General features: G+C 37.3%; 2 protein-coding genes across 3 annotated transcripts in view; both read right to left on the reverse strand.

Annotated features, from left to right (window-relative positions):
• LOC308694232 (uncharacterized protein) overlaps positions 1 to 22,640 on the reverse strand; it is a 53,449-nt gene that overhangs the window by 11,509 nt on the left and 19,300 nt on the right. Inside the window, exon 7 of one of the 2 annotated variants that reach the window (XM_081371647.1) lies at positions 19,006 to 22,307. The exons of the other annotated variant lie outside the window; for it this stretch is intronic. Within the exon in view, the coding sequence (XP_081227773.1) occupies positions 22,301 to 22,307 (7 nt within the window). The 3' untranslated portion in view covers positions 19,006 to 22,300. Of the gene's footprint in view, positions 1 to 19,005; positions 22,308 to 22,640 lie in introns of those variants that run through there. 2 annotated transcript variants of the gene reach the window in all.
• On the reverse strand, positions 1,236 to 17,772 carry LOC308693200 (uncharacterized protein; the record flags this gene model as incomplete). The annotated part of the gene is made up of 6 exons (XM_081369995.1): positions 17,659 to 17,772; positions 12,403 to 12,501; positions 11,854 to 12,027; positions 10,733 to 11,623; positions 10,197 to 10,321; positions 1,236 to 1,388 (listed from the first exon to the last, which is right to left on the reverse strand). Exons 3-6 carry the CDS (start codon positions 11,936 to 11,938, stop codon positions 1,236 to 1,238), a joined length of 1,254 nt encoding a protein of 417 aa, XP_081226121.1. The 5' UTR covers positions 11,939 to 12,027; positions 12,403 to 12,501; positions 17,659 to 17,772.

Consider the following 22,640-nt stretch of genomic DNA (forward strand, 5'->3'; position numbering starts at 1 on the left):
AGTGTGAGTCCTGCTTTGGTAATCAGGACTCGGGGCTGCTCTCTCTCCATGCGATGCCGGATGCCGGATCTGGTGATGTCCGATTGTGGCTGCTTTCTAGCGAACCACCACAGCATCCTGTTGGAGGAAAAAGAGAGAGAGAGAGAAAGGGAGGATAAACTTCAGAGATGGATGTCCTTGGTTGGCTAGGGCATCTTGTTGCTTCGCTGAGGTTGGTATGCCACATGCTTTGGTGTGCCATGCGTGGGTTTGGTGCTGCGGTGTTCAGCACATGATGTGTTCTCGGCACGCCTGACCCCCCTTTGTGCGCTGTGGCCTTACAAGCTGTGGCGCTGTGATGGCACAGGTGCACAATGCGTACTGAAGTCTTGTGAACGCAGCTTGTGCGTGGTGGCAGACAGTTGTCTGAGGCACTGGCTGCTAGTGAGCTCAGATGGCTTGCGAGGGTGGTGGAGGGGTAAGTGGCGGCATAGAAAAAGTCTGTTCTTCAGAGGCCCGCATGACCTTTTAACACAGCGGAGGTAGCGTAAGCAGCTCTGAGGCGTGCAGTGTAGTTGGTAAAGTTCGTTTTTGCTGTGTAGTCACTGCAATCGTGAGGGTGGTTGGTCTGTGTGTGGCGCAGACATTGGTCTGGTTACTCAACTGCAGTTCAGTCCAGGACCTTTTTTTGGCAGCAGGTGTCAGTGTTCGTTTTCTGTGTCTGTGTCAGACGTGGCTGCACTGTCTTCATCTGTTGTGTAAGAAGACTCTGGCTCACCAGTGTTCTGGGGAGAGTGGTTCCAGGTTCGACGGTCTGGGCTTGGAGTTCTGGACGGCTTTGTGTGTGTGCCAGGTCCTCCAGGGCCTCTGTGGCCTGGAGCTGTAGTGCGGCTGTCTTTTGCTGCAGGTCGGCGTTGGTCCTTTCGCTGGCCCGGGCCTTGATGACGAGGTTGAGTGCGAGTTCTCCGAAGATTTTAGCCAGCTGCTCATGGTCGTACTTCTGGGTTGGATCGTAGGTCTCAAACTGGTCCAGGTACTGTGGGTCAGCGGCGTCCTGGGGCAGAACCATTGCTGTCATTTCTCGCAGCCATGTTTCGAGAGTGCGCCAGCGGACTGGGTGACTGGATGAGCTCGACATCTTTGCTTACTGTGGTGAGAGAAGCACAGCACACACAAAAAGAGACAAAATGCAAGTTGGTTTTAGGGTCAAATGAGCTATACTCATACGGGCTAGGCCGTTTATGAGAATTTCGGGGCTAACTGATGCCGACAGTTAGCGGAGCCAATTTCGTGGGTATGGATAAAGCCCACAATAGAGATTTTGACAGGCGGTAGCCTGGGGGTCGTCTAATGACGCCGGCTCTGATCGTTACTCTATTCACTTTCCTGGGGTCTCTCTTAGGTTCTGTCTGTAAGTGAAATGAGAGAAACAAATCACAACAGAAATGGAGAAAAATTTAAATAAAAACAAAGTTGAAGGTAGGGAAGATCAAAGGGAAACACAACACAAGGAAGTGAATTGGTCTGTAATGAAATGTCACAAGCAATAACACGGGGAGTGTTATAAAAATAAAAATAAAGAGGCCTAAGCCTATAAACACTGACTGAGTTCTGCCAATAGATACACAATAAGGGATTAAGGTGTTAGACTTAATGTAAATTAAGGCTTTCTGGTGTCATCAAATTGAGTAAATATGTATGCAGGAGTCCGAGGCAAAGGTTTTACTAAAATAGTGATACAACAAAAGGGAAATTAGGATAACTGATGGTGATTTATCAGAATAACCTAAACTAGTTTGAATTGAAATTCAACTAAGCATGCAAGGGGAGGTTCAAAATAATAAAAATAAGGAAGGAAAGAAAATTAGAATGATGACAGTGATGTATCAATACTAAAATTAATTAAACTGAAATTCAGAATGACTTCCTATAATCCTTACAATAACACTGAAGTTATTAGTATTGCTTATAAAAATAATCAAACGAAAAGGGTAGCAATAAAGCACTTACATGCAGACTGGGACTGGGTGGACTATCAATAACTGAGTGAATCAAGTCTAAGCTTCAATTCAAAAAAAGTTTTTTTTTCGAACTTCACTTAAAGTGTGACAGTCAGAAACAGGGAAAAAGGAATTGTCTAACTCCAAATAATATCAGCATAAGCTAAGCTTTGAATGCAGTTAAGTATTTGAGAGAGAAAATGAATGCAGAGAGAGGAAAAGAAATTGAAAGCAGGTATTATCTGAGGACGCCACCAGAGGGCGTAATTGTGCTCGCGCAGGCTGACGTCAGTGGGAGGCGACGCTCACGCAGGATGACGTCGGTGAGGGCACGTGATTTGAGAACTGCCACACACCTAGAAGCTGCCCTCTAGTGTCGGTGACGTGATTCAGCAATTTAGACAGCAGATTTTTTTTTCGCGCTCTGTTGCATGCGGAAAATTACACGAGTTTCATAACATGTGACTAACAGGAATTACACATCTATTTAATTACACATTATATATGAAACGGTTTAAATAAAACAGGCATTAAAACTTCCGTTTTTAATTAATCGAGCTGTGAGTAAACAGGCATTAGACTTCGGTTTACTTACACATTATACATGAAACGGTTTGAATAAACAGGGATTATCTTCTGTTTATTTCAGCTGTGAACAGGAATTTTTTCTTCTGTTTACTTACAGCTATGAACAGGTATTATCTTCTGTTCATTACAGGAACAGGGATTATTCTTCTGTTTTACTTAATTAGAGCTATGAGCACGACAGGAATTAGACATCTGTGAATTTAAGCCGTGAGCACACATGCATCAAACAGCTATGAGCAGGAATTATCATCTACTCATCTCCCATAAGCATTAATCAAAATAGCCCTTTTATGATTTTATGCGTAGGTTTTTCAAAATTGGTTCGCGACGCCAATGTCTAACCAGGAGTTTATCGTTAACGTTTTGTATAAGGCCTATTACGACTGAAAACTGAAGCACTGTTCAGATCAGGTTTACGTCCTCGTCCTAAAAGAGATCCTTCGTCTTCATTTAGTCGGTTTAAATCATATTACATGAACTAACTGTAAAGAGTTTCGCTTCGTCTTTACAGAGACACATGTAATATCATGAACTGCAGTTTTAGCACTTAACAGTGATTAAAAATGCTTAGACATTTTTGAAACTGTTAATTTGAAGAGCTGAGCTGGCTTTGTGCCATCAGCTGGGTGAGTTCGCCTTAGCGACTTACCTCACAATTCAAAACGCGCGTGTAACGTTACAAATATTAATACCAATAATACACATTCACTGAAACTGAATTTTGCCCACCAAATAAAGTTTGAAACTGCCCGCATTCTCCACCAAAATGTAGCGAATACGACTTTGGGTAAATTTGAATTAGCTCAAGAATATAGGGAATTTTGGAAATATTAATAAAGTATTAATAATTCATAAGTCGCATGTACCTTTTTTTTATCAATTATGGAGATTAACTGGTTCTGTAACTGATCTAATCGTTATTCGTCCAGCGAATAAAGGTGAGATTATCACAGTTAAGAAGGGTTATCTCTTTACAAACTCCAAGAAAGTTTGATCTCCTGGCCACGGACCTCAAACCTTCTGAGTTTATTAATTAAAACTACTGAATGTAGTCTAATATCGAGCTTGTAGCTTAAGATCTTTTGTTTCATTGACTTTAGAATGGTGGGTTTTCAAACACAGAGACAGTGAAAAGTATAAATGGTCTTTAATAAATGTGACTAAAGATTATATGAGCTACGAATAGAAACGTACGTAAAAGTGCAAACAATAAACACAAACAAACATTTAAACAATAATAACATACGTGATAAGAATAAAATGAAATGAAAGAAAGAAAGAGAGAAATAGAGAGAAGGGAAAAGCTAGTAATTGTTACATACAGAAACCTAAACGCCGGACCCCAGAAAAGCAGCTTTTATCAGATAAATATACTTGCACGTCTGTTCTCTGTTTGGTTGATGCTGAAAGCGCGGACGAGGTCCTGTTTCGACTGCGTCTTCCGGTGTCGCGGGAAGCTTGAAAAGGCTCACTGAAATGTAACGTTACCGAGAAAGTTCGTCTTCATCTTCCGTGAAGGAAGAGGCAAATATAACTTGGTTGCAAAGGAACGGCTGCTACGACTCGAACATGTGTTTGTCCGAGGCCTTCCGGGATGTTCCTCGGGGAAGCGTCGCGCCGGTAGAAGAGGAGGAAGGATGAGAGCGAGGTGAGAGAGAGAGAGGTGAGAGAGCCCGCTGTGTTTTGAAGGAGCTCAAGTCACGCCCCCTTGCGTGCGTGACCCAATCGCCTGGGAGGACGTATTGTGGTCATGTCCTTTCATTTGGAAAGGTACACGCCTCTTCTAACTAATGCTGGCGGAATAAACTTCGTTCATAAACATTTATAAAACTGGTATTAATCAAATAATGCATCCTCTAATATTCTGTGCTAAATATTCAACACCGTTGTGTTCTTCTGAACAAAACAATACCGCGAATGACAATTCTGTTAGTCAACAACACAAAGAAACAGGATTTCTCGTGATTACATGCATATTAAACTGATTACATATCAATAAAGCTTATAGATATCGTATTTCGGGTATAAGTATCATAAGCACAGCAAGAAATACATTTTAAACATTTTAAAAAGGTAATTTTGACCACAAGTGGTCGGGCATGATAAGGAGTCTGTGTTTTGTGTGTGTGTATGCAGAGTCGTGCACACGTGGAACCGCGTGGTGAACTTTGTCCTTCGTTTTCAGTGTGAATATCTTCTTGAGTTGATGAGATTAACTCAGGGGACCTGACCGAGCATCTGCTAACACTGTTGTTTTGTTTTGAGGGGTTAATCAGTACCTTTTGTTTGTTGATTAGATTTGATTGATCAACACAAAGGCAGACCTGATCATCTGCTTTCCGTTACATAACTTTTCTGCATCAGAAACTGATAGCATGTTACGTAGCTTAGCAATGTTTCTAAGGTGAAAAAAGGCTGTTCTTGTAACATTTGAAATATGATTTTCAAAAGACAGGTTGCAGTCTAGTATAACACCCAGGTCTTTTACTGTAGAGGATAAAGTAACAGGACATCCTACTATGTTAAAGTTGTAGTGTGAGAGGTTTTGTGGGCAGTTTTTTGATCCGATGATTAGTACCTCTGTCTTGTCTGGATTTAATAAAAGAAAATTGTGCGTCATCCAATCTTTTATATCTTTAAAACACTCTGTCAATTTGGATAATTTAGCGTTTTCATCTGGCCGTGATGAAATATAGATTTAAGTGTCATCAGCATAACAATGGAAACTAATTCCATGTTTCCTTATAATATTTCCAAGTGGCAGCATATATATTGAGAATAACAGAGGGCCTAACACAGATCCCTGCGGCACTCCATAGTTTACTGGAGTTATGATCGATTTTTCTCCATTTAAATAGACAAAATGGTAGTGGTCAGATAAGTATGATCTGAACCAGCTTAATGCTTGTCCTTGAACACCAGTATAATTTTGTAGTCGATCTAAGAGTATTGTGTGATCTATAGTATCGAATGCAGCACTAAGATCAAGTAAAACTAGTATTGAGATACAGCCTTGGTCAGAAGCTAATAGTAAATCATTTGTGATTTTAACGAGCACAGTTTCAGTGCTATGATGCGGTCTGAATCCAGACTGAAACTTTTCATAGATATAATTTTCTTGCAAGAAAGAGCCCAGTTGGGCGGATACAACTTTTTCTAGTATTTTATACATAAAAGGAATATTTGAAATGGGTCTATAATTTGCTAGATTATGTGGGTCTAATTGTGGTTTCTTAATGAGAGGTTTTATACTGTAACTGCCAGTTTAAATGTTCTTGGAACATGACCTAAAGATAAAGATGAGTTAATAATATTGAGGAGAGGCTCTTCCACTATAGGTAACACTTCTTTCAGTAGTTTAGTTGGTATAGGATCTAATAAACATGTTGTTGTTTTAGATGAAGTGATAAGTTTATTTAACTCTTTTTGTTATATAGTTGTAAAGCACTGTAATTGTTCTTACAGGGTGATAATTGAGGCTGAATTATAAGGCGAGATTGAGGATTGAACATTTACAATTGTGGTTCTGATGTTTTCTATTTTCTCAGTGAAGAACTTCATGAAATCATTACTACTAAACTGTAACGGAATATTTTGTTCAGGTGACGTTTGTTTGTTAGTCTAGCCACGGTGTTAAATAAAAACCTTGGATTGTTTTGGTTGTTTTCTATTAGTTTGCGGAGGTGCTCAGCCCTGGCCGCTTTTAGGGCCTTTTTATAACATGACATACTGTCTTTCCATGCGATTCTAAAGACCTCTAAATTAGTTTGTTTCCATTTACGCTCTAAATTACGGGTTTCTCTCTTTAGAACATGCGTAGTATTGTTGTACCATGGTGCTTTACTTTTCTCTCTGACTTTTTTAATCTAATGGGTGCAACAATATCCAATTTTCCAGAGAGAATGGTGCTCATAGTGTTAGTTAATTCCTCTAGTTCATCTGTTTGTTTGGGTTTACTGAGACAGATCAGATAAGCAATTTGAAAAATGATCTGTGGTGGATGGAAGGATTGTTCTGCCTGATCGATAACGCGGCGCAGCATGATATATTACAGGAGTACGTAATATGCAAGTTACCATGTAATGGTCAGTGACATCATCACTTTGTGGAATGATATCTATATCGGTTGGATCGGTTCCATGTGATATAATTAAATCGAGTTAATGATTAAAACGATGAGTTGGTCCGGTAACGTTTTGCTTGACCCCAAATGAGTTTAATAAATCTGTAAATGCAGCCCCTAACGCATCATTTGGATTATCTACGTGTATGTTAAAATCTCCAACAATTAATGCTTTATCGACATTGACTAATAGGTCTGAGAGAAAATCTGCAAACTTTTTAGGAAATCAGCGTAAGGCCCAGGCGGTCTATATACGGTAGCCAAGGCTAGAGATAATGTGGATTTTTTTCTTACATCTAAGAGCGTAACATTTAGTATAAGTACTTCAAACGAAATAAACTTATAACCCGTTTTCTGAGTAACATTGAGAATATCTCTATAGATTGTTGCAACACCACCGCCACGACCAATCAAGCAGGGCTCATGCTTATAGGAGTTTCCTGATGGAGTAGACTCATTTAGACCGAAATAATCATTTGGTTTAAGCCAGGTTTCAGTAAGGCAAAGTACATTGAAGCTATTGTCTGTGACTATTTCATTTACAATAACTGCCTTAGGTGTGAGTGATCTAATGTGTAGAAGACCTAGCTTTAGAAATTGTTAGAAAAAACATTTTCTGTTTTAATAACAATTAGATTTTTCCTAGATCCTGCAGTAGATTTATTATTTGATCTCACTAAACGAGGAATAGACACAGTTTCTATGCAATGTTCTACACAAGAATTTATATCAGTTAAATTGGTGCAGCAGAGACTATGATTTGGACTTTTGGTTACTAGTCAAAAGGTATTTAACATTTTGCAGATATTAACCGACAGAAGATCCGCTCCGAATCATCAGAAGCCATCAGCACGGAAAAGCCTAGGATGCTCCCAAAATAGATTCCAATTATTTACAAAGAGCAGTTTCTGCTCATTGCACCATGACATTAACCATTCATTTAGCACGAATAATCTACTAAACTTTTCATGTCCTAGTCGGTACGTGGGAAGCGGTCCTGGCACAATGATCGTTGTTTCAGGCGATGTGCTGCGTACCGTATCGATCAGATTCCTGAAGTCTTTCTTCAGAACCTCCATCTGGCACAGCCTGATGTCGTTCACTCTCGCGTGCAGGACCACAGTTCAAACGCGCTCGTCACCGTTCAGAATCTCGGGAACGCGAGCAGCGATTTCAGAAACACGAGCACCAGGAAAGCAGTGACTGTGCACCTTACTTTTACCTAATGTAGCGTGTACGTGCCGAACGATGCAATCACTGATGATCACAGCATCGCGTTCTGTTTTGCGAAGAGGGGAGAAGCGGTTTTGGGTGGATATCTCGAAAACCGGGAGGGTCAGAGAGAGTCTTGGTCTAGACCTGACTAGTACTAGTAACTGACTAGTAGTAGTAACTGACTAGTAACTGTCTCCAATTAAATTCGAAAAAGACTGAAACCCTAATTGTTGCCCCAGACAACAAAATCCCATCAATCCTTCAACACCTTGGTTCTCTGAACTCCTCTGTCCAGTCGAGCCTCAGAAATCTTGGCATCTGGTTTGACCAGTCAATGTCTTTGGACTGCCATTCTAGACTTTTGGTCAGAAATTGTTTTTATCATCTAAGAAATTTTGCAAAATTGAGGGCAATTTTATCAGACTCTGATCTCTGATCTTTAGATGGTTATCCATACTTTTATTTCCTCACGTTTAGATTATTGTAACTCTCTTTTTACTTTTTTCAACAAATCTGCTCTGAATCATCTTCAGATGATTCAAAATGCTGTGGCAAGGCTTTTAACAGGATCTGGCAGAAGGACACACATCACAACCATTTTATCCTCCTTACACTGGCTACTCATCAAATTTCGTATTGATCTTAAAATATTAGTTTTAACTTTTAGAGGTGTAAATGGTCAGGCCCCACAATACATTGCTGATTTGTTGTGCCCCCACTCCCCAGGCCGTGCCCTCTGATCCTCAGGCTAGAGTCTTTTAATGGTCCCAAAGATTCTTTATAAAACCCAGGGAGAATGAAAAAGTTCATCAAAGCTTTTTCTAGCTTTGAACTGACAGAGTGTGTCTGCTTCCCGGACAATGTTAGGAAGACTATTCCAAAGTTTTGGTGCTAAATAGGAAAAGGATCTACCGCCAGCAGTCGATTTTGATATTCTAGGTATTATCAACTGGCCGGAATTTTGAGATCGCAATAGACGTGAAGGACTATAATGCGTTAAGAGCTCGCTCAAGTACTCCGGAGCTAAACCATTTAGTGCTTTGTAAGTAATCAGCAATATATTAAAATTGATACGATGTTTAATAAGGAGCCAATGCAGTGTTGACAGAACTGGGCTAATATGGTCATACTTCCTGGTTCTGGTAAGAACTCGAGCTGCTACGTTTTGAACCAGCTGTAGTTTGTTTATTAAGCGTGCAGGGCAACCACCCAGTAGAGCATTACAATAATCAAGCCTTGAGGTCATGAACGCATTAACTAATTGTTCCGCATTTGTCAATAAGAGCATATGGCATAATTGAGATATATTTTTAAGATGAAAAAATGCGTTTTTACAGATTCTAGACACGTGACTTTCAAATGAAAGATTGGTATCAAAGAGCACAGAGTTGCAGAGGTTTGACCGAGCAAGCTGGAAGACCAGCCAGGAGAGCATTAGAATAGTCCAGTCTGGATAGAACAAGTGCTTGGACAAGGAGTTGTGTAGCATGCTCTGATAGGAAGGATCCTCCTGATGTTGTATAAGACAAATCTGCAGGACCGGGCAGTTCTCGCAATGTGGTCTGTAAAGTTCAATTGATCATCAATCAAAAGTATAAGCAGAATATTTGACTCTAGTACACTGAATTATTAGAAAATAATGCACATCCGAGGTGTAACATTACCAGCTCAGGTGTGCATTATTTTCTAATAATTCAAAGGCCTTTCATCAATTATTCCTTACTTATACAGATATGTATCTCCACTGCCCCACATCTTTTATTATCCGGCTTGAATGAAATCTGAGAGCTTCTGTCCCTCCATTAACAGCTATGCAATAACCACTTTGCTGATTCAAAAAAGTTCATAAAGAGATTGTAAAACTAATCCATATGAATCCAGCGGTTCAGTCAAACATTTTCTGAAGAGATAAGGTCGCTTTATTTGATGAACAGATTGAAATTAGGCTCTCAGATTTCATCAAAAACATCTTTATTTGTGCTTTGAAGATGAACGAAAGTCGTACAGGTTTGGAACGTCATGAGGGTGAATAATTAATGACAGAATTTTCATTTTTCATTTCTTTAAGTCTTTCTAGTCAACCAAGCTTTTCACCACATTAACACAATTAATCTAGATGATATAGTGCTTTTATGAAAAACTCTTTTATCTCAGTTTACTTTAATGTATTTGACATGAAAACTAATGTTGATCATGTGGTAGATTTTTCTTACGTACCTGGAACCTAATTACCTGGGGCGTCTCCAATCGACTACCAAGCGTCTACAGTCAACACTTAATAATCTTTATACTCTAGCTTTGCGTCTACAGTCGTCAACTGGCTTTGAGTTTCCTAACCCTAAGTTGCTGCGCAGCAATAATAACCGACAGACTCCAGACAATGCCTTTGAATATGTTTTAATCACGGCCGGAGGATCTGAGACAAATTTCAGAGAGAAAGAAAAATGAATGTTAGTTATTTTTAATTAAAAAATCCATTACAATCACTTGAAACATTTTTTCATATGAGTGTGAAGGCTTGATAAATGTTTAAAACTCTTCTCACACTGAGTACAGTATTACAGCTTTTCTCCAGTATGTCGCTCATGTAGTTTCAGGTTTCCAGACTGAGTGAAACTCTTGTCACAATATGAGCACTTGTAAGGTTTTTCTCCAGTATAAATTCTTTGTGAAAAACTCTTTCCACAGAGAGAACACAAATAAGGCTTCTCATCTGAATGAACTTTCAGGTGTCGTTTTAGATTTGATGACGTATTAAAATATTTACCACACTGATCACAGTTGAATGGTTTTTCTACAGAGTGAATGCACAGATGTTTACTGATACCTGATGCATCTTTGAAGCTCTTCACACACTGAGTACAGTGGTACGGCTTTTCTCCAGTATGAACTCGCTCGTGTGATTTCAGGTTTCCAGAATGAGCAAAAATCTTGTCACAATATGAGCACTTGTAAGGTTTTTCTCCAGTATGAATTCTTCGGTGCAGTTTCAGATTACTAGATGTAGTAAAGCTCTTCCCACAGTCACAACACACATGATCTTTCACTTCATCATGTGTTTTCTGGTGCCGTTTAAAACTTTGCAGTCGTGAAAAACTCTTTCCACAGACAGAACACACATAAGGCTTCTCATCTGAATGAACTTTCAGGTGTTGTTTTAGATTTGATGACGAATTAAAACCTTTACCACACTGATCGCAGTTAAATGGTTTTTCTACAGAGTGACGGAGCAGATGATCTCTGAGATGTGATGCTCGAGGAAAACTCTTTCCACACTGAGTGCATGTATACGGTTTCTCTCCAGTGTGAATTTTCATGTGTGTATTAAGGTTTCCTTTCTTTTGGAAACTCTTTCCACACTGAGTGCATGTATACGGTTTCTCTCCAGTGTGAATTATCATGTGTGTCTTAAGGTCTCCTTTATTTTGGAAACTCTTTCCACACTGAGTGCATGTATACGGTTTCTCTCCAGTGTGAATTCTCATGTGTGTCTTAAGGTTTCCTTTATTTTGTAAACTCTTTCCACACTGAGTGCATGTATACGGTTTCTCTCCAGTGTGAATTCTCATGTGTTTTTTAAGGTTTCCATGATTTTGGAAACTCTTTCCACACTGAGAGCAGGAGTGCAGCTTTTTGGCTTTTGTTCCTTGAGTTTTGAAGTCACAGTGTTTCTTTACGTCGATTAGTTTCTGTCTTTGCTCCGTCACTTCCAGCTGGTCTAAAATAAAATGTATTAAGCTGTTAGAATCAGTTCAATGAAGTTAAATGTGAGAATTAAAAAGTATCTTTAAAGTCTCTTTAATGTGCAAAGTTGAGTTTTGTCATTCACTTGTTAATGCAATTAAAACTGGGTTATGATCATTTTAGATGCATTTATATATCATTTGTCATCCATATATCAGAGCTACTAAAGCAGTCAACAATGAAGAATCAAGAATGGACACCAACCTATTTGTTCCTCAGTATCTTCATGTTTTATTCTGGATGGTTCTGGATCACTCATGTCTTCAATCTCCTCTTTAATAAACTCCATCTTTAACAGTCACACAGATTTCAGCTGCTACTCCTGGAGTTTGTCCTTCTCTTGTAGGATGATGGGAATATTCCCAGAAAGGAAATAATCTAAATGTGGGAGGAAGTGTAAAGGAAGACCATCAAAATGTGGATAACAAGTACTGTACAAGATTATGATCATTTAAATGTATTCCAGAATAATTTATCATAAATTGCCATTAACAGTTGAACTAAAGTTTTCTTATTTGATGAATTGTTGTGAGGGACACCAGATCTGCCAAATTCGAGGTTACTGAGTTTATACTGAAATACTGTAATAATTACAGTTCTTAAAGGGGTGGTATAATGCCCTTTTCACAAGATGTAAAATGTGTCTTTGATGTCCCCAGAGTGTGTATGTAAAGTTTTAGCTCAAAATACCCCACTGATATTTTTATATAGCATGTTAAATTTGTCACTTTTTGAGGGTGAGCAAAAACGCACCATATTTGTGTCTGTTCCTTTAAATGCAAATGAGCTGCTGCTCTCGGCACAGAGGGCGGAGCTTCAACAGCTTGTGTCCTTTTACCTCACAGACATGCACTGAAAAAATAAAATAAAAAAAATAGCCTTTTATGTTCAAACCGGAGTCAGATGATGTCAACGGAGTCAATGATGGGACTCAAGAAGAAGTGACAACATGTAGAAGCAACAAGACGTTTCTGAATGGTTAGTTGATGAATTTGTGTAGCTTAGCCTATGTGTAATTATCTTCTGGTCATTGATTAGCATATTCTGTTTTGATAATCTATAAATCGTGTTCCGGGGCGGGGTTTATGCAAAAATAGTTCCAAACAAAGATCACAGCAGAAACATAACGCATCTCACAGGAACACTCAAACTTGTTTTCATTACTGAATGATTCAGAGTTTTGGACGAATCGGTTGAATAAATAACTCACTCATTAAAACGTTAGCCTGCCGCCACCTACTGGTGGTTTAGTTTCGTGTTAAAAGGGTCCATGACGTATAAGGATTTTCAACAGGCCAATTTTAAAATATAAAAGAAAAAAAAACCTGTTGCAATTGTTCAAACATTAAGGATGTTGTGTACACCTAAATTCGTTTAAAAAATGTAAGTGATTTTTGTGTTTCTTCATCTAGATGAATTGTCCGTAGCCTTAAAAAATGTCATGTGGTGCGACCGTGATTTATCTTAAAATTTATTTATTTCCTTAAAGGGATAGTTAACCCAAAAATGAAAATTCTGTCAGTAATTACTCACCCTCATGTTGTTCCAACCCCGTAAGACCTTCGTTCATCTTCGGAACACAAATTAAGATATTTTTGATTAAATCTGAGAGCTGTCTCACTCCTCCATAGGCTTCTAAGGGACAGAAACTTGCTGGCCCAGAAAATGTATTAAAGACATTGTTAATATAGTCCAAGTGACTCCAGTGGCTCAATCTTAAGTTTTTTAAAGCGACAAGAATACTTCTTGTGCGCAAAAGCAATCCGAGGCCCAGAGAGAAGGAAATGAAAAGTGGAATAAAGTCGTTATTTCTGTTTGTTTTTGCGCACAAAAAGTATTCTCGTCGCTTTATAAACTTAAGATTGAGCCACTGGAGTCACTTGGACTATATTAACAATGTCTTTAATACATTTTCTGGGCCAGCAAGTTTCAGTCCCTTAGGAGCCTATGGAGGAGTTAGACAACTCTCAGATTTAATCAAAAATATCTTAATATTTGGGGGTGAGTAATTACTGACAGCATTTTCATTTTTGGGTGAACTATCCCTTTAAGATGCTTACATTTTTTATACAAGTTATTAGTAATTAAAATGTTTAAAAAACAAGTATTTGCATTTCTTTTGAGTTTTTGTAAATAATGATCTCATTTTTTGTTCTATAATTTATGAGTTGCGATCTTAAATCTAGTTAACAGACTTATTTTTCCTGTAAATCACATAAAACAGATACAAATGTTTTAAAAATATCATTTACTAAAACATACTGTATCAGTGATTCATATTTCAGCCACAGAAATAAGAAATTTTATTTAAATTTAATACAGTGATTGCTTTTATTGGTCACACCACATGATGAGTGATTGCTCCAAAAATCTATTTAAAGAAATCAATGATCAATACATTTTATACAAAAAAAGAAAAGATTTAAACCAGATTTTATACAAATTTCACAGAATTTTCCTGTACATAAACATTTTATAAAAAATTTTTTATATAAAAATCACATCACAAACACAAGTGCACCATTTCATTTAACTTGACTTCGAATTTCTTTCTAACTTGACTTAGATTTTTTTTTAATAATGTTATAGATATAAATTATTTCATAAAAGTATTGTATACAGGTACCATTTGGGGTCAATAGTTTTTTTAAAGTGATTAATAATTTTATTAATCAAGGACACATTCAGTTGATAAAAAGTGACAGTAAAGATATTTAGGCTATAATGTTACGAAATATTCTATTTCAAATAAATGCTGTTCTTTTGAACTTCCTATTCATCAAATAATCCTGAAATATAAAATGTATCACAGTTTCCACAAAAATATGAACATTGATAATAATCAGAAATGTTTCTTGAGCAGCAAATCATTAGTGACCCTGGATCACAAAACCAGTCACAAGTTGCACAAGGTATATTTGTGGCAATAGCCAACAATACATTGTATGGGTCAAAATCAAAATTTATTCCAAAAATCATTAGGATATTAAATAAAGATCATGTTTCATATTTTGTAATGTCCAACCATAAAGATATAAAACATAATTTTTTGTAAATGTGGAGTGCTGTCAATACAGAGAACAACGACAAAAATCGGTGTTGCCTACACCGTGTTATCCTCTTTTTAAAATTTGCACCCTGTTGACTTCAATGGGGCAAGTTTTAAACCTGCTTTTAGCCTCTTAACATCCTTGACAAGTACCTGTAAATACCTGTATTTACATCCTGTTTTCGGTCGAAGTCCAAAGTAGTCGATTGTCGAGTTCACGCGCATAGGTTTAGTTACCTATGATCACGCCCGTGAACTCGACAATCGACTACTGTGGACTTCGACCGAAAACAGGATGTAAATACAGGTATGTGTGCTGGCTGAAATAACATCATTTTTATTCATATCTTTCACATCTACTGCAGTCAGAATCAGATTCACCCGTGTTCACTCTGGAGGAATCACTCTCATGACCTGTGCACTTGTAATGACACATCAAGGATGTTAAGAGGCTAAAAGCAGGTTTAAAACTTGCCCCATCGAAGTCAACAGGGTGCAAATTTTTAAAAGAGGATAACATGGTGTAGGCAACACCGATTTTTGTCGTTGTTCTCTGTATTGACAGCACTCCAATTTACAAAAAAATTAGCTCAATGTTAAAATTGACCGGAGTTCTCCTTTAAAGGCGATTTTCTCAATGTTTAGATTTTGTAGCACCCTCAGATTCCAGATTTTCAGTTGGCCAAATATTGTTCTATCTTAACAAATCATATATCAATGGAAAGCTTATTTATTCAGCTTTCATATGATGTATAAATCTAAATTTAAAAAAAATTGACCCATTTGACTGGTTGTGTGGTCCAGGGTTACATTATAGAATGATTTCTGAAGGATCATGTGACACTGAAGACTGGATTAACGATGCTGAAAATTCAGCTTTGATCTCAGGAATAAATTACAGTTTACTATATATTCACATAGAAAATAGATATTTTATACTGTAATAATATTTCACTCTTCTCCTATCAGGGTACTCTGCTCTTGCTGCAGGGTCAGATTTTTTTCACGTGGCAGTGGCATCTGGTAAAATATATTAAAATAGTTTTAAATAAATAAATAAGCAATAATAAATACACTACTAATAATTGCATAATTACTAAACTGAAATTACATGCTCTAATTTTTTTGTTGCATTTCTCTTATATTGTACAAAGAGTAAACATAAACTGTCTGAAATATATTTGAAAAAAATATGGTTTAAATAATTGTAAATAATGTCAATTGAATAAGCATAAAACTGACAATCTAGAACATATATCTATCATAGAAAACATTCTGCAGTGGTCGCACCGCATGATATTTGGTCGCACCACATGATATTTTCAAATTCAGTCAAAATTTACAGGCACAGAATTGGCCACCTAAAAAAAAAAAAAAGCTAGCTTCCCAAAAAAGGTCACAATGAAATTTATAATAAAAATATATATTTGTAGAAATAACCTTAATATTAATTTTTTTTTAGGTCATACCACATGACATCCAAATATGGCAACAACATACCAACCAGTACAAAGGTTTTATTTTTTCTCCACAATTTGATAGAATTACAAACCTGCTTGCTGCTTCCATGGGTCCTTGGTAAATTGGTATATGATATAACTTCCTGTGTTTGAATAGCTTTCAACATAAAAGTCCCAAAATGGTATTTCCTTGATGGTCGCACCACATGATATGTCATAAAATGGACATCATCAGACAAGTTTGTATATTATGATGGAAATATAAATACAAATGCTTTGAATTTTTTTTAAAGGATTACAAAACATTTAGTAAATCATGCCAAATAGTGCAGAAAATAAATTTGAAACAATTTAGAGTAATTTCAAAGATGTTTTCAAAACAGAAGTTATGGCCGGACGGTTGCACCACATGATGTTTTGACACTTTAAATAACAAAAAAAATAAAGTAAAGGTTTTTGAAAAGTTAAAGTGAGTAGCCTACATACATGGGAGAGGTACTTCAAATACAGTATCTTTTTATGCATTTAAACCCGTTTTTGCCTGAAAAAAAGCAATCGGACAGAAAATTTAGGCGCGTCACGTCATTGACCCAAAAATATCATTCTTTCCAACATTTCTTATTTGTAATGCAAAAAATATTTAAAACAATCTCATAACATTAGGCTATTTAATGCAGCTGTATTTTTTCAGTGTAAAACTTTCATTTGACAGGTAACAGCCCTATAATGTCTTACTATTGTAATTTTATTTATTTATCAAATAAAAAAATTAAAGATGAAGCATATATTTAAAATGATTAGGAAAAAAAGCCATTTATAAAGGTTAAAATATCCCAAATATGCAGATTTAAATATATCAAGCTGACTGAATACAGATGAGAATGTTTTCAGAACATACAGCAGCCTATGCTTATTGCGTGCTCTCCTTTCAATCATGCAGTCATACAGAATAACATTTTTCTTAGGTTTTTTAAGAATTAATTTTTTTTTCTCACATTTCATATCAGGTTAATGTTGGGAAACTTAAACTCGTACATAGTACCCTTTTTGAGATGGATTGCATCTGATAAACCACAAAAATCCCGTGCTATATGGACACTGCCACTGATAGAAGATGAAGCAAGAGTTGTTTTACACTCCGTGATAAAGGCTTATTATAGACCTAATTTCAATAATTTGTGGGAAACAGAAATCCAGACAGTTATCCAGATACAGAGACCACTGATGAACAAATGTAAACGTGCCGTGTCCTGACTGACTGACGATCCCCCCTGATCTGCTTGATCCCTCTAGAGTAGATTATTTCTGATAACAAGCCAAACAAATTACAAGTAGCCTAAATTACATTAGATCTGTGTTGTGTAATTTGATCTGGTCACGTCGAACACATGCTCAGCGTGAAACTCGATCGTACGAGTTATCTGTACGTTACACTAATAACAATGTAGCCTTAGGCAACACAAACATCAATTCTTACATGATAAATATAACATCTCTGACCTGCAGACTGGAAATATACGACATCCGGAAAAAAGTTACATTCATTTTAGCGTCTAAAGAGACAACAAAAAGAAAAAGAGTAGAGCGAAAACAAAACTCTTCTGCGCATGCTCAGTGCGCGCGGTGTCATTTTTCTTAAAGGGGCCGCATTCAGTAAATCACATCTCCGCTCTGTTATGGACCAAATCCACTATTATAATTAATAATGCACAATAATAATAATAATTATATATATATATATATATATATATATATATATATATATAATGCATTCAACAATATATTCACCTTCACTCAATTACAGTTACAGTATTGTTTTTCTACATGTCTCCCTTATTATGTAATTGCAGCCTAATTATAGGGTGTCTTCTTTTGAATACATGCAGATATACAGCAGTGGCGAGGCCAGAAACTTTAAAGTGAGCGGATCTTGGTGAATTTACGGAAGAGGATTAGGGCCAAGCAATAATAAAAGAATGCAATGTTAAGCAATGTTAAAAAAACGAGTTTTTTTCTCGAAACACAACGACTTTATTCTCGAAATGTAATGAGTTTATTCTCAAGATTGTATTTCGACTTTTTTCTCGAAATTTAATGATTTTTTTCTCGAAACACAACGACTTTATTCTCGATATTTAATGAGATTATTCTCAAGATTGTATTTCGACTTTTTTTCTCGAAATTTAAAGAGTTTAATCTCGCATTATAATGACTTTAATCTCGAGATGGTTTTATTTTTTTATTATTGCTTGGCCCTAATACTCTTCCGTATGAATTAAGTTGGACCTCGATGTCAAATGTGATTTATTCTCAGCCAACAGTTTCAAGAAAAAAACTAAATCCATTTCTAAATAAAATAGCCAGTGAACAGAATAAGAACAAAACATGAATGTAAATTTACATGAATTACACTGGACAAGAGTTCTCACTCAAACCACTGCCTGCTGAAGCTTTTGATTGCTTTTAGAGAGAAAAACTGCTCATAACTGCTGGTCTAGGATCAGTTTTCTCAATAATAATAGCATATTGGCGGTTGCCTCAATATTTTGACACTAATGACCTCACCATAATTAAGTAGGTGAAAACATGGTACTATATCAGTGTTAATTTTGACAGCAAATTTTTATTTAGTTTTAGTCATAGTCTTTTGACTAAAATGATTTAGTCATATTTTAGTCATCTGAATTGCTTTAGTTTTAGTCTAGTTTTAGTCGACGAAATAAAATAAGATTTTAGTCGACTAAATCTACAGTAGATTTAGTCTACTAAAATATAATGGGTTTAGTTCAATTGTAATGCATTCATTTAGAATTTCTCTATAATTTCCAAACCCATATACTCCCGGAGAATACATCTATTAACCTGTTAATGATTTTAAAGTTTGAACATGCAATACAGATACAGATTTAACTCCTGTGACTTAAAAAAATATCTTAAAATTAAATAAAACTCCTTTTCCTAAAGTAGAACACAGTCTTCTTTTCAATGAATGATATATGCATTCTTTATAACTACTTGCATACACCATTCTTTATTCTTTCAAGTAAACATATTTATTTGTATGAATTAAATAGAAGTAATCCATTAAACCTATTAACAAGCAGTGAATGCTTTTCTCTTTTTCTTTTGTTGCTTGATCAATATTAAGGACACAGGACACATTAGGTTTATTACCCACTGTCACTTTAAGACATCAGATCATGTCCAATGACATGCGGATCCAATTGCACTGATGCACATCCGATACACTCAGAACTGTTTAAGACATAACCAACATAGTTTACGCGAATACTCTACAAAATGGACATTTAGACATAATGTTGTGTGTATTTGTAGCCTGGTCCTACCAGACTCTCATACATTTCATTTGTACAGAGAGTCTGGCCACTCTCCATTGACAAGCATTAACGTTCTTGAAGGCGGGTACTCTGTTGAAGTTTAAAACTATTGGATCTGCCCAGAGCCACTCTGGATCTGCCATAACCAAATGCTAACGTTTGGTCGTGGCGTATGTCTGCAACTCAAACTAGCGCACCATAACGTCGTCGTTCTCAGCCACTCCCTCTGTTCGCTGATTGGACCGGCAAAAAATTGGCCGGAGAAAACCCAAGAATATACCGCAAACCCAGACGGAGTACTGAAGGAAAATTAAAATTGAGTGGAAGTACGTAGGAGGGCGGAGCCAGGCTAGTGTATTTTTCCATTCAGACACGAAAGAGAGCTCAGTTCAGTACTCGCGCGCTGTACAGGTGTCTATGTGCATGGCTGCACGCTTCGGGTCGGGTGGGTTGCGCACAGAAAACCGTACCGAATAGAGCTCTTTTTGCACCATCACTCTTATTCAGATCTATATGTCTGCTCTGCTCATTCTCCCAGACGTTTGCATTTTTTTACGTTTTATGAGACATGCAGCACATGCCAACTGTGTCCCGCTGGGTAGATCAGCACTTTAAAGTACAAATGTGCACATCTACCACAAACGCAGGACATCAGTTCTGACTGGATCGCTTCCCAAATCGTCACTTTCTAACATTTTCGTGTACTTTTTATTAGTTGACGAAAATCTCAATAGATAGTTTTTGTCATTAAAAATAAATTTTTATTTAGTTATCACCTCGTTTTCATCTGTGAAAAAATGTCGTTGACGAAAATTATTCATCAATGAAATTAACACTGCATATAACCCTTCCCACCCAAAAAAACTTTTCTTGGGAGGAGCTATGGTGTTGTGAACTGGAATGGGCTTATGGGCTGGAGCGCAGACACACATAAATGCAAAAGCCATTATGGTCGGTGCTGCACTCTCTGGACTAAGCTCAGGAACTTCTCTCACTGGAACGGACTCTGGGAATTTCTCTCACTGGAACAGATTCGGGGATCTTCTCTCACTGGAACAGATTCGGGGATCTTCTCTCAATGGAACGGACTGGGAATTTCTCTCACTGGAACGGATTCTGGGATCTGCTGTCACTGGAACAGACTCAGGAATTGGATTGGATTCTGGGACTTGCTTGAAGAGTGATGATGGCGAAGGACTTGGGAAGAGTTTCGTGATGTGTGATGGCTCGATGGAAAAAAGCCACCAGTGTTACAAGTGCTGGAGTGGACTGGGGTGACAGCAGCTGAGTGGAGCTGGCATCTTCAACCTCGCTAACAGTAAGGGATGATCATTATCTATATATCATACCAGACTACATGTTGTAACACTCACTGATACCTGACGAAACATATGGTTGTAAAATCCACTCCAGAAGACCATCTTCACTGTGTCATCATTCCATAGCACCAAGTGGGCGAACTCTAGGAACTAGTCTTCAATGAGGCGGCCATCTTGTGTCATGGAAAGAAGCAGAGTAGCTGGGTCGAATAAAAGGTCACTCATGGTTATTGTCTGTTTGGTCTGGTCTTCTGTCAGGGAACAAGCAGACTCAAAGGGGGACGGTGAGTAACAGTGAAGTAATACAGTGTTTGATTGTGAAATGCGCTAAAAATATGAAGCAGAACAACCGCTTTCAACATTGATAATAATCAGAAATGTTTCTTGAGCGTCTAATCAGCATATTAGAATGATTTCTGTAAACTGTACATTTAAGACTGAAGTAATGATGCTGAAAATTCAGCTTTGATCACAGGAATAAAAATTGACGCTCTATTCCATAAAATGAAAGATGTCAAGCTCCTGAAAGGACAAATACTATAGTCTCAAGAATGGACCATGTCTTCTAGGCCACGAAAGAGCATTGTGTTATATGGACTGATGTACTGAACTTTAGTGATAGTGATTTGCCATGAACAACAGGAAAGACAGATTATAATGTAAAGAAGTATGCTAGTCATTCATTAAAGCTGCCGTCGGCTTCCCCGTGTATTGGCGAACCGGCTTTGGACCAATATATCGGGCCTTACAGCGTATAGTAAGGTTTCAGCAGTTCTCAGCTCAGCACACACACACACACACACAGCGGTTCTCGAGTCAAGAACTGGTTGTTGCAGCAGTTCTCGAATCACCAGTACAGAACGAGAACTGTTTCTTTCGGACAGGTTCGATATTGAGAACCGATGAGCGCATCGGTTGAATGCGTGACAGCACCATCTCTGAACCGAACTTTCTTTCGGCCAACTGATTGCTGCTGTGCTGTGCTGACACAAGTCATGTATAGCTAGTCAGGTTGGGAGAACAAATCAGCAAGGTTGTAGGCTTCTATTTAGGTTAGTTGAAGTATATGGAAGCTTATGGGTAGCAAATTTCAATTTGAGATGTAATATGCAAAATGACAATGCAATATGTAAAATGGCAATGCATTTCTGTATTTAAATTTAAATTTTCCCATACATTTGTGCAATGTTTGGTGCAAAATGAAAATGAAAATTTAATTAGATAATTTACATTTGCCATTTCTTACACTAGTTTTAATATGTAAATTGAATACATATTTTAACGCTTTATAAGTTGCAAAATTTAAATTTTAAATGTATTACAGAAATGATTAGATATGTTTAACATGTTCAAGCAAAAACTGTAGCAAAATTGTAGTTTAAATGTTATTTTTTCTTAATTGCATTTACACTCACAGTTAAGACACTCAAGAATCAAGAATGAACACCAACCTCTTTGTTCCTCAGTATCATGTCCCTGTTTTCACTATGATCTGATGACCAAAACATACAACAGAAGTTACAATATTTCTGTATTATCTGTTCTTTAAATAATGTTTTGCTTTTATTTATTTTATTTACATGCAAATTGTTACGGCGTCCAGTCTCCCTGGTTTCCCCATCTTTAAGTCACGAGCGCCCTCTCCCGAGTTCTAGCGCTGTGCATACTTTCCCATTAGTGTGCATCATTTGCCCAGTTATTGCCTTACACCCGGGGACGTAGTTTGTGGGGGGGTTGGGGGGGAGATAACCCCCCCAATATTTAAATCTATGCATTACAACCCCCCCAATATTTATACCATGATCACATGAAAAATATGCAGACC

Source organism: Scardinius erythrophthalmus (assembly GCF_964197995.2).
Source record: "Scardinius erythrophthalmus genome assembly, chromosome: 7".
NCBI classification, from domain to species: Eukaryota; Metazoa; Chordata; class Actinopteri; order Cypriniformes; family Leuciscidae; genus Scardinius; species Scardinius erythrophthalmus.